The sequence below is a fragment of the Leuciscus leuciscus genome (genome assembly GCF_965113295.1).
Source record: "Leuciscus leuciscus genome assembly, chromosome: 16".
Classification (NCBI taxonomy): Eukaryota; Metazoa; Chordata; class Actinopteri; order Cypriniformes; family Leuciscidae; genus Leuciscus; species Leuciscus leuciscus.
This window is the reverse complement of record NC_138740.1, coordinates 21,221,644-21,238,405: the sequence shown is the minus strand read 5'-3', so window position 1 is coordinate 21,238,405 and position 16,762 is coordinate 21,221,644. Positions and strand designations below refer to the sequence as shown.

The following is a 16,762-nucleotide window of genomic DNA, read 5'->3' as shown; positions in this document are numbered from 1 at the left end:
CAGGCAGCGCGCGCGCCCACTCGCAAAGCAGACAGCCGCGCCTCTGCTTCCGCGGGCGTGTTTTTCCATATTCGAAATTCACATTCGAATATTAATTTTCACGTTCGAATTTCTGTTTTTTAAAACTATTCGAATATATATTCGAATTTAGAATATTCGTTGATAGCCCTAGTTGTTAATACATTTTGGTTTTGTCTCGTTTTTCTGTTTCTCTCTGCAGAGATTCGTGAGGCATTCCGAGTTCTAGACAGGGATGGGAATGGATTCATCTCGAAGCAGGAGCTGGGTATGGCCATGCGTTCTCTGGGGTACATGCCCAGTGAGGTGGAGCTGGCTATTATCATGCAGAGACTGGATATGGATGGTGAGTCACTCTCTTTCTACATCTATCTTATTCTACGGTTCATTCTGAGCTAGCACCATTCACACAAACAAAAGAGCGTCTGCCTTTTGATCATCTGTAAAAACAGCTTTACAGTCTGTCACAGACCCCTTCCAATCCTTGCACTGGAGACATATATGACCTTCTGAACAGTTCATGCTGAAGCAATCATAGAATTGAAGAATTTATCCAGCACATGGGGCTGTAAATAGATGAATTCTGTGAGGTGAATTCTGAGAAACCTTTGTCTTACTGTGTGTGTGCATGTGTGTGTGTCCGACTCCGGGAGTCCTTCAAGGTCAGACCAGTTGACTGAATGGTTAGAGAACATGCATTGATATAGCTAATCAATCAGCCTGAGAGGTTGTTATTGATCACCACATTTTTGTGCAAGTATGGTGTCTAATGAAACTCACACTATGAAGTGGTCTGGGGAGATCTTTTACACCTCATAATATGAATTTTATTAGTTTAAGGTCAGTGTCACATCTATAATACCATTCTAAGATAAAGTAAAATAAAATGTCTTTTTCAAAATATATTTTACCTTAAAGACTTCTGCATAGCTTTGCTGTGTGAGCTTTAAGCACAGTTATATGACTAGTTGGGCACATTTAAGCTTTTTGACTCCTAATCGAAATTATGTTCTATAGTCAGGGGTGCGCTTAACTGGTGCGCATGCGTTGTAAAAATAAACGATGCGCAGCAGAAAACGTGGAGGGAAGTGTATTTGTACAGGGACACGTTTACTTACTGGAGTAGGATTTTTCTCCGTCTCTGGTAAGATAGCAATTATGATGTGTGTTCACTGTTCATTAATTATTAGGGGTGCAACGGATCGCAGTTGATTGTGATTTGCGGATTAACTGCTAAGTTTAACCTTCATAGAGTGGAAGTTTTACAATTTACACATTTAAACAATTAAAAACGTGTAAGAAGAGGCGAAAATCGATACTCACGCGCTGTTATCTGTGCACGCAGCCTCACACACCCGAAAACGTGGAAGAAGAGGCGAAAATCGGTACTCACGCGCTGTTATCTGTGCGCGCAGTATGGAAGTAGAATAATGTCAAATGTTTTTGAAATAAAAAGCCTGTTGAATTGCACTACTTGAAAAAAAATAGGCATTGCATTAACCATGCTTGCATTTTAATGCATTGTATTTTTAGTGCTTACATTTTTATGGGCTGAAATTCAACATGGTTGAATATTTAAGCAGTGAATATTTCAATTAAAAACATTTCAAACACCTTTTCATTATTAAAAATTCAATAATCCATATTCAACTTTCATATTTCACTTCCAAAATATTCAAACTGTTTAAAAATACAACCAATAATATTCAACAGGCAATTTTCGGTCCATTTTATTTCGCTTTGCAAATTCGCTTCCACAAATTCAGTAGTTCAAATTCGACAGTAAATTCAAGATTGACGTCCAGGAACTGCAGGAAAAGCAGTAGATTGCCGAGCATACTCTCCATCTGCTGTTAGTCGACCTCACCATCAGATGGTGCAAAAGCGCTTGTTGTTGACGAAGACATTCATTCATAAAATGAAAATGATTATCTGTGTCAGTATATGCGGAAAAGATGATAAACACACAAAAGCTGTGTTTATGTTTCATTCAATAACTTCATTGTTACTTTCCCTGTGTATTCAACATGTCATCAGCTTTCTCTACCATGAACAGGATTATAATCGGTTTCCCTCAATACCTCATACTCAAGGATTTCCCTTCCGTTGATACAGTGATATGAAAGACCAATCTTGCACCTTATTAGGGAAGTAGGCTGTAGGCTATTATATAGGCTACAGGCAAGAAGATGGACTCAGAATATGAACTTAACGCGCAAAGTTTCATGCTGAGCGTTTCGTGATATACTGGCATAAAATCAACACATAGTATGCATACGTGTATTGTATTGCATTAGCTTAAACTGTCACAGCACTTGCATATTGTTGTCCTATTGTTAGTTTAACTGTAAATCGCTTTGGATAAAAGCGTCTGCTAAATGACTAAATGTAAAAATTGGCTTGACATTGGACATTCGCACATTTAGGGACCGTCTCTAAAGTTGCATACAACATTGGCATACACGTTTCTAACTTCAATAGCAAACTTAAATTTATTTGAATAAATATCAAAAATCCAAAGGGTGCGCATTATGCCTGACACTAAATGAACACTTTACAGTTGGTTTTATGACTGTAAGTCGTTCTATTCAAATGCTATCGGAGTTAGAAACGTGTATACCAAAGTCGTATACACTTTAGAGACGGTCCCTAAATGTGCGAATGTCCAACATCAAGCCATCTGTATGCCAGTCTATCACTGGGAAACGCTCAGCATTAAGCTTTGCGCGTTATTCTGAGTCCATCTGCTTGCCTGCGAGTTTGGTCTTTTACATCACTGTAGTCCATTAAGCTACGTGAAGCGTTGTATATGTCCAGCAGGGGAATCCTTAAGTATTGAGGGAAACCCTAATAGCCTGCATGCAGCACATCCACAATATAAAGTTAAGGCAACTAAACAACCAAGAGAAATATATGTCAACCTCAAAAATGTAACATTGGATCTGTATATCCGCATCGGGGAATAACATTATAATCTCGTTCACGGTAGAGAAAGATGCATGTAGGCTACACAGGAAAAGTAACCGTGAAGACACTGAATTTAACATAAACAGCCGTCATAATAATCACAAATACACTTACATTGCTGTAAATGAGTTTTATGAATGAACGACTTGTTCTAACTGTTGCTGGTCTTCAACACGCGCTTTTGCACCATCTGCTGGTGAGGTCGACTAACAGCAGATGGAGAGTATGCTCGGCAATCTACTGCTTTTCCTGCAGTTCCTGGACGTCAATGTTGAATTTACTGTCGAATTTGAACCACTGAATTTGTGGAAGCGAATTTGCAAAGCGAAATAAAATGGACCGAAAATTGCCTGTTGAATATTATTGGTTGTATTTTTAAACAGTTTGAATATTTTGGAAGTGAAATATGAAAGGTGAATACGGATTATTGAATTTTTAATAATGAAAATGTGTTTGAAATGTTTTTAATTGAAATATTCACAGCTTAAATATTCAACCATGTTGAATTTCAGCCCATAAAAATGTAAGCGCTAAAAATACAATGCATTAAAATGCAAGCATGGTTAATGCAATGCCTATTTTTTTTTTCAAGTAGTGCAATTCAACAGGCTTTTTATTTCAAAAACATTTGACATTATTCTACTTCCATAGTGCAGCCTCACACACCCGAAGCGCACGCACGCAGAGAGAGAGAAAAAGAGGCTCGAACAACAACAGTGCTCGAACAATGAATGAATTCCTCTTTCGCATTTTCTTGCACTTGAACACAGACACATACACACAAAATGAAGTCAAAATACCCGTCTCGGCAAGTATTCTCTCAATTATGTCATAAGTGAACAGTTGAGAAAGAAACCAGATGTGTCAGTATATTCGGTCTTAAAGTGACAGCAGCCTAATATTCCTGCTGTTGTCTGTGTCATTAATGTTAATAAAATAAAAATAAACATCATCATCATCTACCATGTTTGAGAGAAAAGAAGAGGAAAGTGATGGAGGAAAGTGTCAGGAGGAAAGTGATGACGACAGCTTGTAGGATAAGTGTACCGCGTCCCAAGCAGCATCTCCAGGTGCTCCCTTGAGAACCAGACCAAAAAAGTTATGTGCAGTATCCAGTGCTGTACAGAATGCATATATGAATGTACATCTTTGTATTTCAGTAATACATATTTAAGATTCAGCAGCCAAGTGGAGACAAGGTTTTGAAGCAAGCGGTTACACTAGGATGATAACGGCTCTCTCTGACTTATCACTCAAAGTTCCACTTGCTCTCAGCTGGTGTAATTCCTTTTGTATATCTCAGACCAGTCACTTTCTTTCTCTTTTTCAGGAAGGATTGAGAGAGGAAGTTTGTGAGCTGTTATGTATGCTCACATGCCATAGATATTTTCTGGTTTTAAGGACAATTGTAAGGTCAAGAGCATGCGCCTTAAGAGATAATTAAATTCAGTTTAATTTTAAATTATTAATGAAAAGAGTATTTATTAGAAGTAGTTAAGGTATTAGAAGCTGCAAGTTCATCTGAATAAAAATTTTCCTGGCTCATCATATTCCTTTTATTGAAGTAAACTGCATAAGAAACCAATGGGAGATGAAATGTGAATAGAAAATATCATTGTCAGTTTTAAATTGTAATCAACAAACTCGAATATATCAGATCTGCAAACTATTACTTAGTTCAAAGACCCTGATTTCATGGTTTCATTTAGCTGAGCAGCACCAATAAAAACCACATAATAAATCAATCTCAGAGAAGGGTAGATCCTATTAGATTACAATTAAATTACTATTCTGTTCTGTTATACTCTATTCTTGAACTTTGTCCTCACCAGCCGCAATGTAAAACGTTTCCAGCTACAAGCAATTTGTCTTGTCCTGACTGAACGTGAAATTGCTGTGCAACGTGACGCAATTTCAACTAGTCAGAAGACTAGAAATGGTAAAAATGGTAAATGGACTGCATTTATATAGCGCTTTCACAGACCCAAAGGCCACCAAAGCGCTTTACAATATTGCCTCACATTCACCCATTCACTCACTCATTCATACACCGACGGCGGTGTCAGCCATGCAAGGCGATCCAGCTCGTCGGGAGCAGCTGGGGTTAGGTGTCTTGCTCAAGGACACCTCGACACTTGGTCAGGTGGAACCGGGGATTGAACCACCAACCTTCCGGTTTATAGACAATCTACATGAACCACTGAGCCACTGCCGCCAGACTGGCCACTGCCGCCAGACTAGAAGACTGGTTAGGACGAAAACTCAGAATGGATGTGAGATATTTTATAACTTGTTGCTTTATAGTGTTGCATCTGGTTAGGACACAATGTTACGGTTTCTGTTTGTGTTGCATTAAAAACTGCTTCAGTGATCTAGCAATGTATCTATATACAGATAAACCTATAATGCTAAAACTAAAATCAGTCATTTTAAATTCTAAAATGAATTTAGGCATCACAACATTATAATGTACAGTATGGAAAATGGATATTCATTCTAAGATCTGATAATAAAGATGACATTTAAAGCAGTGTTATTAAATTATTAGTGTTTTAAAGATGACCTTTAAGTGAGCGCAAGATGACAGCAAAAGCAATACAGTTGTAAAAATAAAGGGAATGATAATGCACAATTGAATATCCTGCATCTGAAGATATTTTTTCAATATGGACGAATCTCATTTCAACTGATAAGCATCATGGTACAGATATGTACGATCCCTTTGTTTTACTTAAACTTGTTGAGGTTCTTTTTTTTTTATTATCTCTAATTCTAATCCGAATGTTCTCTTCTTGATGCAGGTGATGGACAGGTGGACTTTGATGAATTTATGACAATATTGGGACCTAAACTCGTTTCTTCTGAAACCAGAGAAGGCTTCTTAGGCAGCACTATAGACAGCATATTCTGGCAGGTATGGAAAACATTTCTTCCTATATTTCAGTGTTCTCTTCATTGTTTGCACGTGCATTTGTGTTCTGAGCATATGGATAAGATTACCGGTCACGCTCTTCCCTCTTCGATTGCTTCCTCCGTCCCGTGACGACTGGTAAATGTGATTCTTCCCAGATTGCGGGCTTCAAAGTGAGCAGGCAGATCTGTCCATTTCATATATAGTGAGGAAATCCCAGTTTCACTTCCAAGAGATTTCTGTGAGCGTCGAGGAAGGCATATTAATTGAAAGATTTGCCACTTAAAAGGGAAGTATAGATCTGAATTAGTCATCACAGGCATTTGGGCATCCTTTTTTTACTTTCTCTCTCTTTAGGTCTTCATCTCTGCTTTTATTAAATAAGAATTTAGACCTACAAAATAGCTGACTTCCTGTCTTTAAGGAGCAGTGTTGAGTTTATATTTGCATGTTTATGTGTAGCGTCTTTCCCTCACAGAGGAATCTGAGCGGTGTGTAGGAGTGAGTAACAGCAAGGTCACAGACACTGGTTGTCTAGAAGGTGATTTAAATGCTCATCTCAACACACCTTTAGTGGGATACAGTGACTCATAACTGCAACGATAATCCATGTCATCACACCAGCATACCAAACACCCTCTCCCTCTCTGATGTTATTATGAGGCCAATACAAGTCTAATAATGGCACAATGACAAAACCTCCTGGGAAATATTGTGTTTTGACAGCAGCTCTTATTGAGATCATGCAAGTCTGCAAGATGCAAGCCTTTTGCATTGTTAAAAAAAAATCTAATAAAGTCTGTTACTTTAAACTTTCTATTCACCAAAGAATGATTAAAGTTATTTATCATGGTTTCCAAGAAATATTATGCAGAACAACTTTGATAATAATAAGAAATGTTTCTTGATAAATAAATCAACATATTAGAATGATTTCTGAAAGGGTTAGTTCACCCAAAAATGAAATTTCTGTCATTAATTACTCACCCTCATGTCGTTCCAAACCCGCAAGACCTTCTTTCATCTCCAGAACACAAATTAAGACTGAGGGCTTTCTAACTTTACTTTGTAAAGTAAAACTCTCATATTGAGCAGGGACTAACAACCTTTAACAACCTTAAATATGTGTTCTGCAGTTTAAGTGTGATTTGCTTGGAGTGGTTTTATTTTGGATAGTTCAATTTAAATAAAATGTTCAATACATCTGTAATAGTGTTTTATGGCTTTACATTAGCCTATACGTTTTTTACCTCTTATTACTGAGCTGAGCTAAATGATCCGGTTCCCTAAAAAGAGCCGGAATTCCCATCATGAGGAAGCAGCCGATCAGTCTGGTGGATTCTGACACACGTCAGAATTTATTCGGCAAATGCGTTTCCATCTCCCATTATTCGCATTAACTATTTTTTGCACCACATCAAGCGAGCATGTAAACTTTTTTGCGAATTAAGAGATTTTTTAAAAATAATTTGCCGTTTCCATCCCTCGTTTCTGATGCGATATTTTAAAATGCACATAAAAACTGGGTGATTGAAACAGGGCTAGTGTAGCGCTTCTGAGTTCTACATCAGAACGACGGCTCAGCATTGGCCGGCTCCTGTGTCAGCATCACATGCATGTGTTGTGGTGCTCATGTGAACAGCATCAGAGACTGACACGGAAGTGAAGAAATTGTTTAATAAAGTCATTATTTTAAAAAGTAAAAAGTATTCTCATTGCTTCATAACATTAAGGTTGAACCACTGTAGTCACTTGGACTATTTTAACGATGTCTTTACTACCTTTCTGGAACTTGAAAGTGGTAATAACTTTGCTGCCTATGGGGGGTCAGAAACCTCTCGGATTTCAACAAAAAATATCTTAATTTGTGTTCCAAAGATGAACGAATGTCTTATGGGTTTGAATTGACATGAGGGTGAGTAATTTTTGGGTGAACTAACCCTTGAAGAATCATGTGACACTGAAGACTGTAATGAAGAGTAATGATGCTGAAAAAATTCAGCTTTGCCATCACAGGAATAAATTACACTTTGAAATATTTACAAATGGAAACCCGTTACAGTACAGTACAGTTTTTACTGTATTTTTATCAAATAAAGTCAGCCTTGGTGTACATAAGTGACTTCTTACAAAATCATTTTTAAAATGTTACTGTCCTCAAACTTTTGAACGGTAGTGTATATCAAATCATTTAATTAATGTCAGGGTTATGTTTAGTTCTGTTCAGTATGATTGTCGTTTATGTGGAAGTGGTTGTGTGATTCTATTTTTTAGTGATCTTAAGTTTTTAGACTTAATCATTAGCATGTTTTGCTGATATCTCCTTCGTCATAATGTGCTTTCCTACAGCTACCCATTACAATTACTTTTTTTTTATATATAAAATGTATTTAAAATATATAAAAAATTACTACAAAATGAATAATTATGTCTACTAATTGTAGTAATAATAATAACAAACAAGTATAAAGAAGTACAAAGGGGGCGTTTAAAAAATTTCTTAACAAGATTGTCAATGGGGACGTCAGAGACAAGAACTACAGGCAATCATGGATTATTAGGAACACATTGGCATTTGTTTTCCCCACCCCGAGGAGTACAAACCTGAGGAGTGTTTGTAGAGTTGCTGCCAACAGCCCAATTTTGACAGTGGAAATTATTTGAGACAAACACAGTCAGCATTAACTAGTCTCACTAGCAACGCATAGCCGTCTGTGATGTATAATTCACAAGTATATTTGTCTATTGTTTTACTATTATTTCCAAACAACCCTACTGCATGGACGCTGGTCAGTGTTTGGCGCCTGCATCAACATCAGCTGCTTTAAATTATGTAGTTTACCTCTATTGTCTTGCATTACATTACAAGCACATTTTAATACATAGAATCTATAATCTATAGAATTTAAACATGTATAGGTGTCTTTTCTATATACACTACCATTCAAAAGTTTGAGGATAGTAATAGCCTATTCTTTTAATGTTTTTGAAAGAAATCTCTTATGCACATCAAGGCTGCATTTATTTGATAAAAAAATACAATAAAAACATAAATATTGTAATCGTTTTTCACAATATTACTATTCTTTTATTAATTAATTAATTTGCTTTAGTGGCAAATTAATTGTTTAATTGTTTTTGTTCAATTGTGATTTACTAAACCGAATGAGTAAGTGTCACGCAAATCACATTTCCAGTCACATATGGTTTCCATTTGTATCTTGTATAATTCAGTTTTGACATCTCGATTCATTAATATCTGATAACAAAATTATCTGAGCAGAAGATAAAAATATCAGAGCAAATGTAAAACTTACTTGATGTTGTATGTAATGCCCAAAAATCATGGAACTTCTATGGCTCATGATGAATATGAATTAGGTAATTTCAGACCAAGCTAATTATTATTCATGGTCTTTTCTCCCTAGACTTTGAGCTGGTCAAATAGTTTTCAAACAATATGTAAACATGTATTGGGCTATAATGTCCTAAAAAAGAATGGTGTCTTCATGGATTAATTGGTTTGTTTAGAATCAGCCAGTGTTATTTTGCCCTCTGTGTAGTATTCATGTGAGTAATGGACAATACTCCTGTCTCTGTTCTGTTCTGAAATCTGAGAGATATTTTTTAGACAGATAGGATGACAGAAAGTTGAAAGAGTGGGTGTATAAACAGTGACAGAACGGAAAGAGATCGAGAAAGAGAGAAACTACGAGAAATATGAAAAATGAAAATTAAAGGAGCTTTCGGGAGTATCCCCAACAGTCACCAGCGTTAGGAAGTGTGTCTTTTTTTTCCAACTCGCCACAGCTGACAACTCAATTAAGCCGTAAATCAGCCCGGCTCTGTCCTCCTCCATGTCCAGCCCAGATGAATGTCACCACTCTACTATTGTCTGCTTGTATAGCCAGCGGCATTAATGCTATCGAGCCAGAGTTGTCTGATAGTAAACTAAAACCCTCTGTAGAGGCATTTAGACAAGGCAGCAGGACTGGAAGCACAAATATTCACTTTTTAGAGCCATATGTGCTGACAAGTGTACAAGGGAGATTACCACTATAGGCAGTGAATTTAAAATACTGCAAGCTGTTAACGACACACATTAGCTGTAACCAACAATTTATAGATACAGTGCATCCGGAAAGTACTTGAAGCGCTGTAAATACTTTCCGGATGCGCTGTATATGATTTTTTTAAATGATTTTGAAGAAAGTCTCTTATGCTGACCAAAACTGCATTTATTGATAAAAAAAAATACAGTAAAACAGTTTTATTAGAAATCAAAATGATTGTTTTATATTTTAATATATTTTAAAATGTAATTTATTCCTGTGATGGCAAAGCTGAATTTTCAGCATCATTACTCCATGGTTCAGTGTCACATGATCCTTGCAAAATGATTCTAAAATGCTGTTTGCTGCTTAAGAAACAAACCATTTTTAAGGAATAGAAATGTCAAAAGAACAGCATTTTTTTTTTAAATAGAATTCTTTGTAACATTATAATTCTCTTTTTTCCCTTTTTTGCACCTGGCTTTTAAATCGCTAATTCAAAAGTGAACGTAAAATGCGCACGGCCGCACAAGCATTCATAGCGGTGCGTTTTTCATTAAATTCCTATGGAAGTTGAGCACGAACTCGCACTCGCTTCGTGCCAGTGGACACGCACCATTGTGAATGCCCGTGTGCATTTTACTTTCGCTTTTGAATTAGCGCCAATTCAGGGGCGGCAGTTGCTTAAATGGTGGGTTCATTATTATTCTTAATGAAAAACACAACAAAACATTACAATGATAAAACTCGCTTAAATAGGCACTTTTACATTTCGCTTTGAAACCAAATTTTTCGCCGCCATGTTGTCCGTCAAGAGTGAGGCGAAATGGGCGAAGTGAGGTGAAATCTGACTCATGCTGCGACTTTTTGGGGGTTTTTCGACTTTTTCAGCTCACGTGATATACTCTGAGCTGTTTACAAGCTCGGACTGGGAATTATGCATTTTTATGGCAACACTATCAACACCTAAATGAATCTTCAGTGGTCAGGTGGTACAGCTGTCAGCTTACAAGTTTTAATTATGAGCTCTACTAGGACGTGAACACTTTTAACAAGTTGAAATCTCATATTTACGGTAATTACGAATTAACTGAATGCACCTTTTGAACGTGACATGGGATTTTCACACACACAACCATCTATAGGGTTTACAGAGAATGGTCTGAAAAAGAGAAAACAGCCAGTGAGCAGCAGTTCTGTGGGCGAAAATGCCTTGTTGATGCCAGAGGTCAGAGAATGGCCAGACTGGTTCCAGCTGATAGAAAGGCAACAGTAAGTCATATAATCACTCGTTACAACCGAGTTCTGCTGAAGAGCATCTCTGAACACACAACACGTCGAACCTTGAAGCAGAGGGGCTACAGCAGCAGAACACCACCAGAACTCCTGTAAGCTAAGGAGCTGAGGCTACAATTCATACAGGCTCACTAAAATTTGACAATAGAAGACTGGAAAAACATTGCCTGGTCTGATGAATCTCTATTTCTACTGCAGCATTAATATGGTAGGTTCAGAACTTGGCATAAAAAAACATGAAAGCATGGATCAATCCTCCCATCTATCAACGGTTCAGGCTGGTGGTTTAATGGTGTGGGGGATATTTTCTTGGCACACATTGGGGCCCCTTAGTACCAATTGAGCATCGTTTAAACAGTCTACCCGAGTACTGTTGCTGACCATATCCTTCCCTTTATGATCACAGTGTACCCATCTTCTGATGAATACATTCAGCAGGAAAAAGCTCAAATCACCTGAAACTGGTTTCTTAAGCATGGTAATGACTTCACTATCCTCAAATGGCCTCCACAGTCACCAGATCTCAATCCAATAGAGCACCTTTGGGATGTGGTGGAATGGGAGATTCACATTATGGATGTGCAGCCAACAAATCTGCAGCAACTGCATGATGCTATCATGGTAATATGGACCACAATATCTGAGGAATTTTTCCAGCTCCTTGTTGAATCTATGCCACAAATAATTAAGGCAGTTCTAAAGGCAAAAGGGGGTCCAACCTGGTACTAGCAAAGTGTACCTAATAAAGTGACTGGTAAGTGTATATTTTATAAACTATATTGTTTTATAGATAGATAGATATATAGATAGATAGACAGACACACACACATGTAGTATTGCTATAGTTTGCTATAGTGATTATTTGTAGTCATAGTGGGTGTTGTTTCTAAAGCTGGATGAATCTGCACAACTGGTCATAGCTTTTCAAAATCTGATTACAGAAGAAATGCTTTGCTGGTAAAATACAAAATTTTAATTCAACAAGGAATCTGCTTTTTTGTGGCTAAAAATGAACATTCTGGAGGGGAAAGCATTTGAATATAAAGTGCAGCAGGGCATAATATATCATTTCATGAACAAGATGAATGACTGTCAATGCGTGGATCACTCAGAATGCAGACAATTTCTGACACAGTTTTACAAGCATAATTTTCCTATTATATAGCTGCATGTGGACAGAAATCGCTCATGGCAGTGTTATCTTCTCCATCTTGCATTCACTTAACAACAGCAACTCACACATGTGCTTCCATTTCTTCAGTCCCATTGGTAGTCGCTGCTCATTTGCATAAAGTGAAACTTTTCTCAACTTTGTTGCATTGCTGGACATGCCCATGATTGCTTCGGGTTGCCATAAATCACAAAGTTCTGATTATTGTATCACTGCATATGGCTGTATGTTAAGACACAACTCTTTGAGAAGAGAAATGTGAATGTACATTGGTTATTGGCACCTGTTTTCTGCTTGTAACTCTCTGCTGCTGGTCTGCAATTATCCTGTTGATTGCCGTCCATCCTCTAGGACACTTCAGCTAATGGGAAGAGGATGAAAGTAGGACAGATGCATTGCTTCGTTCACACTGGCAGTCATTAACATGATGCGATAACAATCAGGCCCACGAGCAGATGGGTCCTAACTATGTCAAATGTCACATGTGGAGACTGTGACAGAGACACTGCATTAGTTATGTCTTAGACCTTGTAATCCGCTCGTCACCCTTGTTGGTTTTGACTGTGCGAGTGTTTTTGGTTTATGACTGATGAGTACTGTATGCATACATGTAAATCTAAATGTATATGTGTGTGTTATGATCATACTAGACTCTGAGCAGTGACATTTAAACCAATATTTAGCCAGGTCATGGTGTAAGTAGTTAATCTACTATTAGCTGCTAATAGAGTAAGTAGAGATAATATTCGCCCAAGGTTTGTGGAGCTGAATGAAAATGAGTTCATGTGAAGTAATGGATGGCTGATGAACCCCAGACCCTCTGTTACAATCACCCTGCTCCCAAACACACTATTCACGCCCAAATGCCATCTGTTCAGTTCACACTTCCCAAAGAGACAGTTGCAGAACTGGCAGCTGAATTACAGACTGTTAGTGCCTCGGAAATTATTTCAAGACCGTATATGTGTGTGTTCGTGTATGTACTAGTAGTTCAAGGGACACATCAAGATATAGTAGAGGCATATCACTTCAGTTCCTCAAACAATTTTTCAGTGCTTTTTTGGCACACAGTAATAAGATGTTGGAGTCTCTGATAAGACACCACAGACGGTCCCCGATGATGTCTTGACGGAGTGATATAGTATCGATTGGCAGACTGTTTGAGATATTCTGAATCATCTTGTCTTGATTAAGGATCAGCTTACTTGGATACATCTGTGGCTTTGAGGGGCCATTGAAAAAAATACCCAGATAAAAACAGCAGATAAAATAAATAGACCTATCAATTTAACATGTTAGTTTAATACAGTTAGTTTTTTTTTTTTAATTAACACATTTTATCTATATTCCAGATTGAGCAATTTGCGCTGAAGTACAAGCAGAAGTTATTAAACATAATTTCGGGGGGAGTACACCCATCTAATTTTCTAATTAATACCAGGATATAAAAGCAGCTTCTTACTTCTTCGACTGGATCCCAAATGGCACACTCCGGCCTTATGGACCTCCTTTGAGTTCACACTTGGTGACGTCAGGAAGTGCAGACCTAAGGGGTGCAGGCCTCGAGTCCATGTGAGAGTGTATTTTGGGACAGGCTTGATGACATCATGCCACCGAAAGTCAAACAGCCATGAAACTCCTCCCCTCATTTATCCGATTGGGCGTTCACAATAATTCCTAGGTAGGTAACTTGTGTGGAGGGTGCGAAAGTGCGGGCTTCGCCGAAGTCCACATTGAGGGCACAAAGGCGGCGCTCGCAAGCACACTTCCGAGCGCTAAAATGGCAGGACACCCTACAGTCTCGTACACTTGGCGAGCACGCGCAATTTAAGGCCACGAGACCGCAGGTCCACATGAAGTGTGCCATTTGGGATCCAGCCTTCCTGCCATCAGTTCTTTTGGCATTTGGCCCGCCCCAATCCGGTATCCTGTCCGACTTTCAGGAAATGTAGCCTTTTTCCTCCGACGAAACAAACTCGTCCTTTCCCAAACTGAATCTCAGAAGCAAATCATCACATGAACCAGGACGTCTCACCTTCAACCCTCCACAGCCTTAGCCTTTATCCGCGACCACTGTTTCCTCATCCACCACTCATCCCAACCGGCAGTCTACTGTGGTTGCAAGCTGCCCCAATTGTGATTCTCGCCCTCATCAACAGGTTTGCCAAGTCCACAGTCTTGAAATTTGAGTTTTCAAATTTGGGATATCACTGGGCTACTTTCTGGCTATTTTTGACTGGCCTCAAACAAGCCCATCTAACCCATGCCTCTCTTTAAGCTACTTATACGCCGTCCAAAGACATAGTTGTCGCCTCATATTAACCCAAATTTGCCCTAAATCGTAGTGTGAGCTCTCCCATCCTGATGCCATACAGGCCTCCCGTTCGAATGCAGTGTGAGATTTGCATTATATACAATGGGCTCTCCTGTTCAAATCGCAGTGTGGGCCCTCCCGTTCTAAAGCAGTGAGAGCCTTTCGGATGCAGTACGGGCTCCCCCCTTAAATTGCAGTGTGATCTCTCATGTTTCTTATCATGGGGGCTTTCCTTACAGATTAAAGTGTGAGCCTTCCATCCGAGTGTTCGCAACTGCAAATGCCAGAATCTCCCCCCCTGCAGGGGATGGGCCCTCGCACTCTCATAGTTCAGGCCTTCACGTCAGGAGGGAATGGGAATACCATGTGAGTTATTTTATGGTTTCCTTTTCCGCTATCTTCAGGGGCCCAATTTGGCTGGGCTGTTCTTCCCATGTTAGAAGCACCTGCCCCTTCTGTGAGATTTGCGAGTCTCACATTCTGTAATTCCTAGTCTCCATGTTGTGGATGCAGCGGCGGGAATCTCTACAACCTCAGCGGCAAACCTCCAGTCCGCAGACAACTCCCGCAAGAGCTAGATACTACCACTGCAGTGCCCCGTAATGGCTCCCATTAATAGTATTCCTTCCAATTTAATTTGTTCACCTAGTGTTTTGGGGGGCCTCTCAGACTGCTGAGCCAATTGCATGTGCCAATTTCACTCAAATAGCTATTAGCATTTCGATGAGAATACCTTTCTGAATTTTGGGGGACAAATTGGAGCTCGAGTAGAATATCCTCTTCAAGCCCCTTAATAGCGGACAGCAAGCCAAAACTGTTCACCATATACGCCAAGATTATGGGCACACAAACTCGTGAAGTGAGGTTATTAATTATAATTCTGGGAGGACTATGCCCATCTATTTTTCTAAATAATTCCAGGATATAAAAGCAGCCTCTTCTTCCTGGCGTCAGTTCTTTCGGCATCCCTCCTCCTCCCCTTCTCCTCCTGTGTGTATTTCGTTGTAGTCCATAGTAATATAATATAATGTAATATAATAGTCATATTAAGATCAAATATAACTTCTTAACACAATTATAAGGCAGCACAGAGAAATCGCTTTTTGCGTACATGTGGTTTCAGTTGTATGAAAGTTTTTGGTGTATCACAATTTGTTTGTGAAAATGTTTGTCACGCACAAATTTATGCATACGCATGCTTAGAGAATGAGACCCATTGTTTGTAATTTACTCATCTGCCACACCATCTCTTTATTTTTTTAGTATTAATATTAAGGGCATGCGATTTTTGGTATTAAATTGTATTAATCAGTCAGCGTTGCATATAATTAATTTGATATATTTTTAATAGAATGAAAGCCATATATGAAAAGTATATGAAAATTGATTTGACCATTGCAAATAACTTAAGCAGGGCTAATTCACGAGTTCACAATTTACATATAATCCGATAAAAGTTATGCATATTTGGTGTGCTGTCCGATGGGAGGGTTCCGAGCTCGGAATTGGCCCGAACCCAGAGTACTCCCAGGTTGGGATAGGAATAGTCAGAAGTGAGGAGAAGTGATATATATTATATATTATATTATATATATATGTATATATATATATATATATATATATATATATATATATATATATACCTTTTATCTTGCTAATTGAGTTGGTTAACTGAATGCGCTCCTCACTTGTTAATTTGGTTAATTGTCTGAACATGCTCCTCCTGAACTTTGTTAATAAAATCTCATTTAGTACAAATTTCACTTAGATGCTGCATCTGTCAGCTGATAAGGTTGTAACAAGTTAGCTCAAAGGGAAAATATTAATAATAACTCATAATTATCAATTATGATTAATTATTAATATTTGGGTCAGTTAATTGGATTAACTTGAGGTAGCTAAATTAATATTACAATCAATTAATCAGTTCCAACTAACTCTTTTGATTATTCATTTATTCTAAGAAAAGCGTATCTTTCATGGCCACCGAAAAATAATTATTTCTTAGCATGTACAGCACTTAGAGCATGTAA

General features: G+C 38.2%; 1 protein-coding gene across 2 annotated transcripts in view; it reads left to right on the top strand.

The window, feature by feature from the left end:
• Window positions 1-16,762, top strand: part of caln2 (calneuron 2) — a 47,059-nt gene that overhangs the window by 15,789 nt on the left and 14,508 nt on the right. For both annotated transcript variants that reach the window (XM_082140539.1, XM_082140538.1), the window contains exons 3-4: window positions 221-364; window positions 5,787-5,899. In XM_082140539.1, coding sequence (XP_081996665.1) covers window positions 221-364; window positions 5,787-5,899 — 257 coding nt within the window. The remainder of the gene's footprint in view (window positions 1-220; window positions 365-5,786; window positions 5,900-16,762) is intronic.